This window comes from Seriola dumerili, unplaced genomic scaffold (assembly GCF_002260705.1).
Source record: "Seriola dumerili isolate Sdu_G_001 unplaced genomic scaffold, Sdu_1.0 BDQW01000111.1, whole genome shotgun sequence".
NCBI lineage: Eukaryota > Metazoa > Chordata > Actinopteri > Carangiformes > Carangidae > Seriola > Seriola dumerili.
The window spans coordinates 1,090,891-1,104,076 of record NW_019174366.1 but is presented as its reverse complement, the minus strand read 5'-3'; the positions used below and the strand labels follow the sequence as shown (position 1 = coordinate 1,104,076).

The following is a 13,186-nucleotide window of genomic DNA, read 5'->3' as shown; positions in this document are numbered from 1 at the left end:
GTCCTTCCTCAAGATTAGACAATCTTTGTTGTCATGGTTACAGTAATAACAAGGAACGGTCATGGTTTCACATGGGAATTGAACCTGCTGCACAGATGACCGGCAGGCTTGTTTTTTACAGGAGGACAGAGGGACTATAAAAAAAGGTTTTCTTACTCCCTGTAGCATTCAGAGACTTAGAGAATCAAGGCCAAGCAGCATTGAAGTTGTTCTGTTCTGTTGCAACACTTACTGCAATACTAAGACACTTCAGTTTCATTTGTCCACAGAGCAGCAGATGGTGATGGTGTGCCACACCACAGCGACACGGGCCTGAGAGTGTTGCGGATCAGGCTGTAGCCGGGAGATACTGTGGTAAATGCAGGGGAGTCGTAGGTGACTTTGGCCCAGGTCTGGCACAAAGCTTTGTGATGATGACCCTCATGAGAGAAATCTGACGACCCTCTCCCCTGGATTCTAACCACTGTCTTTGCATCACTGGTGTCCAAACATCATGGTGTAATATCAGCAGTTAGTAAAGTGGCATCTCCATAAACAGCTGGTTCTGCATTCATCATGCACAACACACGACCCCCACTCCAGGGTAAAACCAGCACAGCAAGGCCTCACGCAAAGCCCCGAGCTGAGTACCTTCCATATCCATGAGGTCGTCTGACATAGCATCATCATCAATGGATCTGAATTCTGAGGGTAGACAGCACAGTCACTCTTTACCTCCTAACATCTTACACTTACAAAGTTGTGTTTGCAAACCGTTGCTCTTTTCCACACTCAGCAGAGCAACATTACCTGAAGAATCTAAGGTCAATAATACCAGTTAGCTGCTAAGTGTTTCTGTCCAGTGCTGGTTAGTGTCCAGTGGGCATCATGCATGTGTCAAAACTCACCCTCTTCATCGGAGACGTCCAGGACTTCAGTCATGGTCTCTGGCACATTCAGCTTGTGTTTCTCTGTCACCGTCTGGCAGCATGGGAGGAAACGGGTCTCTTTAACCATCGTTCACACCACACATAAATCACCTCCAACAAAAGATTCCAGTTCAAAGATGAGGAAGCACTGAAGAGATCTCATTTTGAATGTCGTGTGTGTGTGTGTGTGTGTGTGTGTGTGACGTACCGTTGTGGTGGTGATGATCTCCTCTGTGACGACCCTCAGCGTGTCCACCACAGAGATGTAGCCCAGCCTCCGAGCAATGCCCAGGGCAGTGTTACCATTCTGGACAAGGAGAAGAAGTGAATGAGATGTGTGTATCCATGTGTGTGTGCGTGCTTGTGTTTTTGTGTGGATGAGTGTTTACGCACCACAGTGATAGCATTGGGCTTGGCACCGTGCTGCAGCAGGACGTTAATGATGTGTGTGTTGCCTTGCTGGGCCGCCTGGTGGAGGGGAGTGTATCCATTCTGGGGGGGAAAAAGAGAACAATGTCAAAATGTAAAAATGAAGGAAGGAGAAGAAAGAAGGTAAGAGGGAAGGAAGGGGAAGAAAACTGAGAAAGGCAAGTGAGAGAGAAGGGAGGCGAGGAGGGGGGAAGAGGGAGGGAGGAGAAAGGAATTAGAATGACTTTATATTTTTTTTAATGAGCTAAACCTATTTTAGCCACCTTTAGCTTTTCTTCTTCATTTCTTACTATTGTATTTTATTAACTAATTTATTTTCCTAAATTTACCCACCAAAAGTCGTCCCTATAAGCTTTGCTGTGAGCAACACAAACTAAAATCCATTCACTTCCATTATAGTGGAGTGGAGGCAGGAATCTCAGAGATGAATATCTCCAGTCACTCACACATAAAACCAAACTATTTGTAAATCAGGATGTTTTTGTCATTTGAATGAACCAACCCTTTAATACAACCGGAGGCTTGAGATGAGTATAAATAATGACACCAAAAACAGCTAGTTGTAGCATTACTCCAATACATAAACCCCAGTGTTTCCTATCACTCTGTGGCTTCACCCTACAGAAACATAATATATGACGTATGTCTCTCTATATCAAGAAGGGTGTTGCCATATGTGTCACTTATAAGGGGATATATTATTTTCACATATATTAATTCTCTGCATATAGATATAAGTTCATAACACATGAAATACCCATAGCAAAATGTGTATATGTACATTTATTAAAAATATCTCTATGATGACTTTTTATATGGTATAACATGTTCCATCATATATGTTTATGATATATATATTTAATTTATATAGTTTATTAAAATGACATACATATAAAACCTCTCTCTCTCTCTCTCTCTCTCTCTCTCTCTCTCTCTCTCTCTCTCTCTATATATATATATATATATATATATATATATGTATATATATACATATATGGGATTTACATAGCGTATGTCTACAATAAAAGGATACATACATAAACATAAATATTTCTATGGGTTAGACATGTCAATATATGAAATTGTTCACATTTCTAATTGGTTTCATATATAAGTTTTGCATATATGTATTTCATTTATATGTACATATATTTTATATATGGAAATTCAATATATGTACATATACAACATTTGCGTATGGGTGCAACGACATGTTTTTCAACATTCGGACAAACTGCTTCCTGTTCATGTAGAAAGTGAATGATGATGAGTGGTATAACGCCACATATGATGCTTCTATAATATGATTATCTGAACGCTTCAACCATCTTGCTCCAGCCGGAGTACCTTGGTCTTAGCGTTGACACTGGCTCCATTCTGAAGCAGGAAGTTGACCATCTTGGCATTACCATAGTGACATGCTACAATTAGCGGTGTGTATCCCAACTGCAAAACAAGTAGTCAGTCATGAATAACACAAAATATAACACTTTTCTGGCTAGAGAGACACTGTAAAAATACTGAATATGATGAATTGAGAAGACTATCATCTTGTAACCAGAACGTGTAGAGCTACATGAAGAAGATCAAAATAGTGAGTGCTCATACTTTGGTCTGCTGGTCAAGGTTGGCTCCGTTCCTGGTGAGGATCTCAGCCACAGTCACTCTGTCCTCCTGGGCTGCCAGATGGAGGGCAGTCAGGCCACTCTGCATGAGGGACACACACACAACAGTTCATTCACAGCAGCCATGTTCAGACCAGAGTCTGTCCATTCTGCCCTGTCAGATATCATCATGTAGCTGATCTGACATTGTGAAGGAGGAAGATTTAGGCCTGAAAGCAGCAGGTTGACGGGGTCATTACAACTATTTGTACTTAAACACTACAGTATGTGAATGTTCTGTCTGTTACTAAGACTTATAGTATTCAGACATACTGTAGCAAGGCACAATAACATAACTGAAACACTCTCATACAATGTCTTGTAGCAGTATAATTAATGCAACTTCCCCAAAAACACTTGCACTGTATGGTGATTGTACCTGCGCTATTTACTGAGTTTTACTCAAAAACCATGTTTCTGCATTACCTTGGTGGGGACATTGATCTCAGCTCCTTTGCTCATGAGCAGGTCAGCCATCTCGGCGTGGCCCTCCTGGGAGGCCAGATGGAGCGGAGTTACACCCTGCTTGGTCAGGATGTTGGTCTCGGCTCCGTACTGCAGCAGGACTGTGGCGATTTCCATCTGGTTCTTCTTCGCCGCAATGTGGAGGGGAGTGTAGCCGTTCTGATTCACCAGGACAGAGGACAGAGAGGAAATGGTGTCACTTTGGTGCATGGATTTATTTTCCTGTGTGCAGACCCAACATGGAGCGTATCCTTCTAACGAGTGGTATGTGTGTATCTTTGAGCCTTAGAGCCCCACTGTTGTCTGAAAACTATTAAAACACATCAGTGAATCACACTGTTGCACTGGGCAACTTGTTCCTTCATCACCATGAACACATACACTGTAGTTTTGACTCAATGCCACACACACCATCCTGCCGCCAGAGATACTCACTAGAGCACCAAAGGAGGATTAATCCGCTGCTGAAAGTAGTACCCAACAAAGATGTTGAATAAAAAAATATCTAATATATGTGATATATAATATCTAAAATATAGTATGTTTATAGAGGGAAAAGTTCAGTCTGACAGAAAAAAGTCCAAATACCTGTTCTCAGTTGTCATCACTTGAGCTAAGTATAGCTTCAGTCACATGGTCACAGATGAGAGCCTGCTGCTTCAATTTCTGTGTTCAGTTGTTTTCTACTCATGTTTATTATCTTCTTTTACTGGATGTAGTTCTGTATGTATGTTCAGCTGCTCATGGAATATACAATAATAATATAATATTTGAACCATATACCCAAAATAAGGCATACATAAATTATTTTAAAAAACTGAGTCTGAGTAGATACTTGGGAACTGTCAGTTCTCCAGGTAGAAGTGAGTAAAGGAAAATACAAATCAGAATATCTAATTTAGCCACATTTCAATATTTCATATTTCAAATACTGGAGGTTTCTATTGGAGGAGACCAACATCAAAATAAATTTGGTTTGAGGTGTTTATGAAAAAATGACAAAGCTACTGACATACTATTGCATGCACTCATTACCATCACCTCTACTGTCAAGTCACACAAGGTTCAAGGTTTTCAAAGATACAATCATAAAACCTGCTGTCATCAGTCACTGCACAATAAACTGAATGAAAACTGGAGGATGAACCTTGCTGAATGTCTGAATATTAACAATAAACTGATATTTGTTTACACTGGTAAAAGTTATGTTGCTTTGCCCTGAAGTAAAAGTATGAATATGATGATTATAAGCCATGATCTCCCCAGGAGTGTCTCCAAGATCCAGTCAGTCCTACTTTATCCAGTAAGAATCTAGAGACTGTAACTCTCTATGTAACTCTCTTTATACATGTCTGAGTCAACAGAGCCAACAGAAACTACAGCTTGTCAGACTTCTCACCAAAACCAAAAGCAGAGAGCACATTACTATTTTTATGTCTCTTCATTGGCATCTGCTAAATGTTATAATTGCACCTGAGTACATTTCAGATCTGCTGACACCATATGTGCCCAGGCACAACCTGAGGTCCTCAGCCAGAGCTCTGTTAGCCAGTCCACAATCCTGGCTGGGGACTAAGGCTGACTCCAGCACAGTTCGTATGATGTCTTTGTCCCAGTTTGATTGTGCTGTGCGACTGAGTTATGACCCTGAGAAAAGGGAAATTGGCTCATCGGAAAGAAGATTATTTTGACCTTCTGGCTACATTGCCACATCTTCACAACTGAAACATGTCGATGGGGTTTCCACTCCGGGAACAAGCTCTCCTGTCAGCACAGTGAGTTTAGTGTGCACTCTCACCTTGGCCATGGTGTGGGGGGACGCTCCTTTGTCCAAAAGCAGGAGCGCAACCTTCTGGTTATCATAATGTGCTGCGACATGGAGCGGGGTGAGGCCGTTCTGTGAGGGAGGGACGGTGAGTGCACATGAGTTAAATAGCAGTTAGTGCAGTATGAAGCCATTAACACCACACATACACACACACACACACAGAGTTAATAGTGTGTGTTAAAGGGATGAGACTGCAGGTTGACATGAATTTGAGTTATATTAGACAGCAGAAGTTGGAAGGATTACTGGGTTGGTCCTTAATATGACGCAAAGAAGAATATATTCAAAGGAAAAAAAAGGAATCTTTATTAAAAAAGGGTTCAGTTAACAGTTTATGTTTCCTGGAAGAAATCATAGTTAATCCAAACAAAGGAACAGCTGATTTATTCAGACTAGTCTTACCGGTGCTCTCGTCGACAACTTAACCTCAATACAGAAAAATAGCAACACACCATTTAAATGAACAGGCTTTTACATTTACATGAAAATGGTTCATTAAAACATCAGTTAGCTCTATGAATAAAGAGGCATGATTCCCTCTGATCAGACTGTACAGAGCAGTAACAACTATAAAGACGAATATAAATAGTTGTTGGTTCATTTAAATAGTTGATAGAAATAATACATACCTTTCCAGCAGAGTCAGGTGGAGCGCGACGTTGCAGCAGAAGTTTGGCTACATCCAGGCTTCCGTACTTGGAGGCCACATGAAGGGGAGTAAAACCTTTCTGTGGAGAGACACAGCCAGAGATGGGAGATGAAGGAAAGGCAATAAATGTAGGATATCTATACAGTTCAGCTTCATCCAAATCAGGTCAAATATGTCATTGGTTCCTCTGATCTACATATTAATCTGCTTAATATATGAATTCAATACTGTAAGACACAAGCAAGTCATTTATACCTTTTTTTTTTTTTTTTTTTTTTTAAATCACTTTAATTTATTGTATCAAAACATTTAGTCCAAGGTATCATGGACTCATTAAAAATATACATATATCTGCATATTTTCATTGTAGGTGTCAAGTTATTTTTCCATCTCTGGAAGTTGCAGTAGATTTCTACAAGCCCTGGACCAAGCACAACCCTGCCTTGTATGTTTGTGAATCAGGGATGGATCATGGTGTGAACAGTGCTGTGCCTGAACGCGTCCACTGAACACGTTCATATGTTTAGTGAACCAGAGACAATAGAGGACTTTCAGCTGAACTGAACAAATCAGTTTACAAATGATGAATGTGAACGTGAGCACGTTTTACGACAGTTTTAGCTCACGTTTTTACGACACGACGCATGACGTCTCCACAGAGACGGTCCAGCTTGGCAGGTGTTAGCAGTACAGACGGTACAGACGCATCTACTACTGCTGGAGCCAGTTTGTTTGAGCATTTGAAGCAGTTTCATGAACAAACAAGTGAAGACGGATTATATTTAAACACAGTTTTAAATGTAAGTCATGTCTGTGATTCTTCAGTGGTGTATAATAATTCATTTAGTTTGGGAGTGGCAATGATTTGGGGCTGGTGATGGATGGTAGAAGGAGGTTCTTCTGAAAAAAAATATCGGCCTTTATTTATTTTAAAAAATGAACTATGAACATGAACTAGTTTATTTTCATCTGTATGAACTGACGTTTGAACTAGTTCTTTTTTAAGTGAGAACTGGCACAACACTGGGTGTGGACATTGTTAGCTGTAGTGGTGTTGTGTTGTGTGTGTTTTGTTAGTGGCAAAAAAAACATTTAAGAACATGCCGGCACGCTGGTGCAATTCAAAAATAACAGTGATTTCACTTGAACGCCATTTCACATTAAAAGCAGCAGAGGGCGCACTTTAACTGTTCTAAAATACTGAAAAGCCTGTGCTGACAGAAACCACATGACCAGTGTGTTTACGGCCCAGCCCTGCCCAGGGAGGGAGTCGTCCTTTGTTTGTCAAACCCTGGATTATATCTGATGTAATGGCTGTTTGGAAGAAACGAGGAAAAATGATGGAGAGGAGAAAGATGGATAAGATAATACATAAACAGTATTATAAACATATCAAGGGTACCAGCTGTTATGAACATGTTTGTATGGATGGAGAGTGTTACTTGAATGACAACAACTTTCCCTGGTTTGGTTGCTATAGCGACAGCCACGCCCTTCCTCCCCAGAGAGAAACCAAGGAGAGCGACATGAGGAAAAGGAGAAGCACTGAACCCTGACGATACGACATCATACAGCGCTTTTTCTGAATTAATACAAGAACTAATTTGTCCAGGACTGGATGCATAGTAACGATCTCCACAGTGCAGCCCCCACTGGTAAACACATCTACAGTGATGATGAGAAATCACTTGATTTAGGCTTCATGCACAATCCAGAGGGAAGCAGCAGCTTCACAGGTTCATCAATCATTCATGGAAACTGGGTCAAAGACAGAAACCTGCAGAGGCAGCCACAACGTTAACCTCTTTATGTTGTCTTCAGGAGGAAACCATGACATGGGTCATATCTGCACTTTAAGACACATTGTATTGTCATCTGTAAATTACTGATACTAAAATGCTGGTTTTGATCATCAGCATCAGTTTACTAATCTGGAGGAATACTACTCTGCTCTGGCCAAAACAAGGTTATCACTTGTATTATGGGACATGTAGGATCCAGTCTTTTTGAAGCTTGAAATAGACTATAAATGTCACATTTGAAGGGTTGTTGGACCCAAATGCAAACAACAGAAAGGAGAAAGGGATTTAATAACAAAAAATAACTTACAAAAAATGAATGAAAAAAACAGTTAGGAACAAAAGAAACAGATAATCATAAAACACAGGGAACACTAGAGCAAGACTGGAAATTACTGGAAACTGCAAAAAATCCAAACTGAGTGCTACAGGCTGACGACAGTGGGAGAAACAGACAAAGGTGAAGACAGAGACTTAAGTACACAGTGGAGGCAAGGGCGATAGAACACAGGTGGAACACATTAGGGCGGGGCAGACAATTACCAAGAAGGAAAACGAGACAAAGACAGGAAGTAAACTAACGTGACAGAAATAAGGGAAGTGATTTCAAAATATCAAATACAAAACAATCAAACAAAAAGTGTCCAAAAGAATCCAAAGTAAAAAAGTGTTCAAACATAAAGTGTCCTCTAAGGGCAAACCGTGACAAAAATCCTATTTATCTAAGCATCTGCTGCATTTATTTTGAACCCGGTTCTTTCTCTATCTCACATTTCCACAATGTTTGTAGAAGTGAAGAACAAAATCCCAGCAGTGCTACTTTAAAAGGTTTGACTGTTGTGTTGCATGAATTATTTGTTTTTATGCATCACTTTGTCCAACTATTACATACTGCAGTATATACAGTACTGCTATGACAACTGAGTTTGCTCACATGAATCCATCATTTCCATTTGAACCTGAGTGGCACCAAATTACCACAATGAGACAGGCAACATAAAGATGCCAGTTTTACTGACAGAGGGAAACTAATCCAAAATATATATATATATATATATATACAGTATATATTTTTTTAGTGTGGCCCAAACAAATCAACATTTGCATTATTCTAGACCATCCCCCTCCCACCAGGAAGACAGAGGACACATTCAACTGCGGCATTTATTTAAAGAAAACTTGTCACCTCTAAGTGACAGGGTTAACATGTATCAAGGTCAGTGTGTGTAGCACATGATGTTCTGTCATGGCTGACAGGGTGGAGATGGTTGCAACAAGTTATTATAACTGTCCCCAAGCTCAGCAGCAAAATCAAAACAGACACACAACAGTGTGTTTCAATGCTTTTAGTTCAAAATAGGCAAAATATGCAGCTAATTTTGTCTCATAGTACAACTGATACAACAATAATTGCTCATTTTAATGCATTAGAAAATACAACCAAGTTATTTTGTGAATGATTTTGTTAGTCTCTCATGTTCTTATAATATATACGTCTGTTCTGTTCATCATAAGAAATAAAATCAATAACTTGTGCCCATATTGACAGAAGGTAGGTTCAATTTCTACACAAAACAAAACTCAATAACTGTTCTTTGATAAATATTATTACATGAATAAATAATACTTTAATATTATTGTACAACAGTGCATATTTTCAGAATACTGTGCTTATTGAGACAAAAAGTTAATTAGTGAAATTGAATGTTTTTTTTTTTATGTTGCAACCGTCCTCAGGGCTGGGGTCAGTTGAAACATCTGAATTCGTCCATTCAAATAAATATAGTGAATGATCTGTCTTATGTGATCATCTTTAACGGTGTGGGTAATCAGCAGACTTAATAAATAAAAGTTTGGTTGGTTTCTTAGTAACTGAGAGAAATGTTGCAACCATCCCCAGTCTGTCCTAATCTTCAGTATTCATTCAGAATTTTCCCCTTTAGTTAAAAAACCTTTCATGGATTGTTACAAATAGATTTTATTTTTTATTTTTACTATTTGTTACTTTGTGACTAAAGCTTTAAAATGTAGCATAGATGCTTTACGCTTCAAAGTATGTCGTTTTTTTTTCATGGCTCAAGCCACAAGACCCCCTCCCTGCCTCAGTGAACATGAGAGGGTGGGAGGAGTGATAAGATATGAAACCTCTGAACACTGCTGTAGGAGTTAGTTAGTGTTGAAATGGTCAAATATAAAGATGACATATAATATGGAAAAAAAACACTTGGAAACAATATGGAATATTGGAATATGGAAACAATATGGAAACAAACACGTGACTCCTCCACCCACCTTGGTTGCCAGTGAGTGTGAAGCCCCGGCCTCCAGCAGCACAGAGGCCGTCTCCACCTGCCCCTCCCTGGCGGAGATGTGGAGGGGGGTGTAGCCGTTGGTTGTGGCAGCGTCAGGATGGGCCATGTGTTGCAGCAGCAGCTGGACAATCTCTGTTTTTCCCAGACGGGATGCAATATGGAGGGGAGTCTGGTCCTCCTACACACAGCACAGAGGAAGAACAACCCATCCATTTATATATATAAAAAAAAAATAGTAGCTTATTCTGTTTAGTGGCAAAATATTCAAGTAAATGTGTTCGTAGCATGAGCCTCTGTAGAAACCAGGAGTATCACCCGTGCTCTAGCATCCACAATCGCTCCGTTCCTCAGCAAACATCTGACCACCTCCACCTGACCCGCCCTGGCTGCCATGTGTAACGCTGTTTCTCCACGCTGTGCAAAAAACATACAGCATACGGCTCGGCAGAGTCAACACACACATATTCAACAAATATTTGCACATACTGAAGCTAAAACTCCACTTTGATAGTATTTCCAGGATCTTTTTTCTCATTTAAAAGTAAAACATCACTTGAGAATGAATTCTTGTTCTTTCCTGCCCTCTGTTTGGGTTAATTCTCATCACTCACAATGTTGCTGACGTCGGGCGAGGCTCCGTTCTGCAACAGCAGCAGAACGATGTTCAGGTGACCCATGAAGGCTGCGACATGGATGGGAGTCAAACCAGACTGGACACAGGAGAGGGGAGGTAGGAGACGGACCACAGGATGAAATGTCAGTCTTTTCCTACGCTCATGCCGAGCTTATCAAACGTATTAGTATTCAAAACAGTACATGATGTTCTCATTAAAAATGCTTCACTCCTACATCAACATCAACCCTCCCTAAACCGAACTGCACAAAAACAACAAATTCCTGCTGGGTTTGACCTCAGGTTTTCAAACTGAAAATACATGGTTAGTGTTAAACATTAAGTTAAACACCTGGACCAGCTGTGTCGTCAAGCTGTGGTTTTTTAATGTGACACATATTACATTTGAAATAAGAAGTAGCACAAACTTTGGATTGCTCTTTATTTTACAGTACACTAAACATATGATAGGAAACTATATGAGTCCTCTTTATTCGTGCTAATGTTACACTATGTTTTAACATTTACCATTATCTACTAATTGTCTCTTGTCGCCACAGTGACCACTGTCCAGATAATGTGAATAGTCATGCTTTAGCTCTGTATGCTAATGTTAGCTGTTAAGCAACAAGTTTTTTAAGCTTCTTGTCAAAAAGGTAAATCTGGACTGAGGGAAAATGTCCAGATATAGCCAATGTTCATTTCAATGCATTTAACTGATACGTTTCTTAATACCATTACTACATTGTGGCACAAGAATAAGAGATTAATCTCCTGCATTTACTAATAGATGCATGATAACAAGAATACATCAACCCATCTGATTAACCCAATAGGTTCAAAGAATACTGAACATTTTTGCTGCTTTAGTTTGGTTCAGACAGGTGAAGTACCTCTGTGATGGCCTGGATTGAAGCTCCATACTTCACCAGCAGCTCCATCACCTTCACACGGTTTTTCTTGCAGGCTATGTGCAGTGGAGTGAAGCCATTCTGTCGAGGACACACATACAGTAAAGGTTATTGTTGAAAATGTCAGATGCATTCTATTTCCAACACTATAGCTTCAGAATACAACTACATTGTATGTATGTATCTACGCTTTATCATTAAAAAACTAAGCTTTTAAATGTCTTTGCTGTATCTGCTCCACAGGAGAATCGTTACAGCTACACAACATCGTTTGATCGCACCAGTGCCCTGGCGTTGGGGTTGGCCCGCTTGTCCAGCAGCAGTTTGGTGACTCTGTAATGGCCGCAGTGCGCTGCCACATGGAGCGCTGTCAGGTAGTCCAGTGTGACGTCATCAACCGGCGCCTTGTGCTGCAGAAGATGTTTGACACATTCCACGTGGTCACCTTGTGCTGCCATGTGGAGGGGTGACAGGCCGTTCTAGACAATAGAGAGAGGAAGAAGGATATTTTTACAATGCTGAACAATGAGCAGCACTATACAGCGGGTTGTGGGTGTATATGAAAACCCCCCCAAAGCAGGTTCAGTATGTAAGTGGCCCTCTTAAACCTGGTTAACAGCTAAAAAGCCAGATATTTTAGCACTGGAGTGAATACTGAAGTGTCATCAGTGTTACATGATTTTAAATGAATAATATTAAGTTAATATTGATCTGTTTCTGCTGGATGTCTTAATAGGCAACTGTTTGCTAACACATTACATAATATATCAAACGTGTCTAATGTTCAAAACCACAAAAGCATTTTAGAGCATTTTATACTGAACTTTCCCAGATGAGAACATTGATAAAACCCAGAGATACAGTGAGTACTGGGTATTTTTAGCCTGGTTTATGACATATACTGGAGGCAGGGGAACTGAGGGGAACAGAGCAGGGCTCACTTCGTCAAAAGGTTAAAGAAAAACCTTCCTAGAACTCCAAAGCTGCCTTACTCACATGTTGCATTTTGTTAGCTAGCATTCAACTGATGAATACAGTTCCAACAGTAATCTGACTATTGCATATGAACAGCACGATGTTGTTGATGAATAAATAGCTTCAACGTAAACTGAATTCACGATGATTTATATTTAGCTCTATTTCTCCTATATACTTTAAACATAAACAAGGAAGTGGTATCGGAGACATAGAAACTGCTATCAGTGATGATGTGTATTTCCCAAAATGTCAAACTGTTCCTTTAAATCAGTGGTCAGCAACTGGTGGCCTGCAAACATTAATATCTGGCCTGTCAGATTATTTTGATGATATAATTTTAAAAAATAGAGCTCCGTTGTTAAAATAGATCTCCGTCTGAGTTACCCACATGGTCACTCTTTAGCGATTTTGCCTAGAAAATAAATGCGCAAGAAAGTCAAGATAGGAATCACAACTTCCAATCAGGACTTTCAGAATAAAATGAGAGTGGAAACAGAATGCAGATGATGAGCTCGATCATGGATTCCAACAAGATTATCATAGGTTCTTTTTACCAGATTGCCCCCCCGTCTCTGACTGTAGGCTATAGCACCACATATGTGAACAGTAACAAAGTAAATTCCAGTTACA

The 13,186-nt window shown here is 40.0% G+C and overlaps 1 protein-coding gene across 1 annotated transcript in view; it reads right to left on the bottom strand.

Annotated features, from left to right (window-relative positions):
- Window positions 1-13,186, bottom strand: part of ank2 (ankyrin 2) — a 94,782-nt gene that overhangs the window by 48,862 nt on the left and 32,734 nt on the right. Inside the window, exons 12-24 of the mRNA XM_022747803.1 lie at window positions 11,860-12,057; window positions 11,561-11,659; window positions 10,666-10,764; window positions 10,370-10,468; window positions 10,035-10,232; window positions 5,924-6,022; window positions 5,265-5,363; window positions 3,428-3,625; window positions 2,946-3,044; window positions 2,685-2,783; window positions 1,302-1,400; window positions 1,117-1,215; window positions 888-960 (exon numbers count right to left, since the gene is read on the bottom strand). Of these exons, the coding sequence (XP_022603524.1) occupies window positions 888-960; window positions 1,117-1,215; window positions 1,302-1,400; window positions 2,685-2,783; window positions 2,946-3,044; window positions 3,428-3,625; window positions 5,265-5,363; window positions 5,924-6,022; window positions 10,035-10,232; window positions 10,370-10,468; window positions 10,666-10,764; window positions 11,561-11,659; window positions 11,860-12,057 (1,558 nt within the window). The remainder of the gene's footprint in view (window positions 1-887; window positions 961-1,116; window positions 1,216-1,301; window positions 1,401-2,684; window positions 2,784-2,945; window positions 3,045-3,427; window positions 3,626-5,264; window positions 5,364-5,923; window positions 6,023-10,034; window positions 10,233-10,369; window positions 10,469-10,665; window positions 10,765-11,560; window positions 11,660-11,859; window positions 12,058-13,186) is intronic.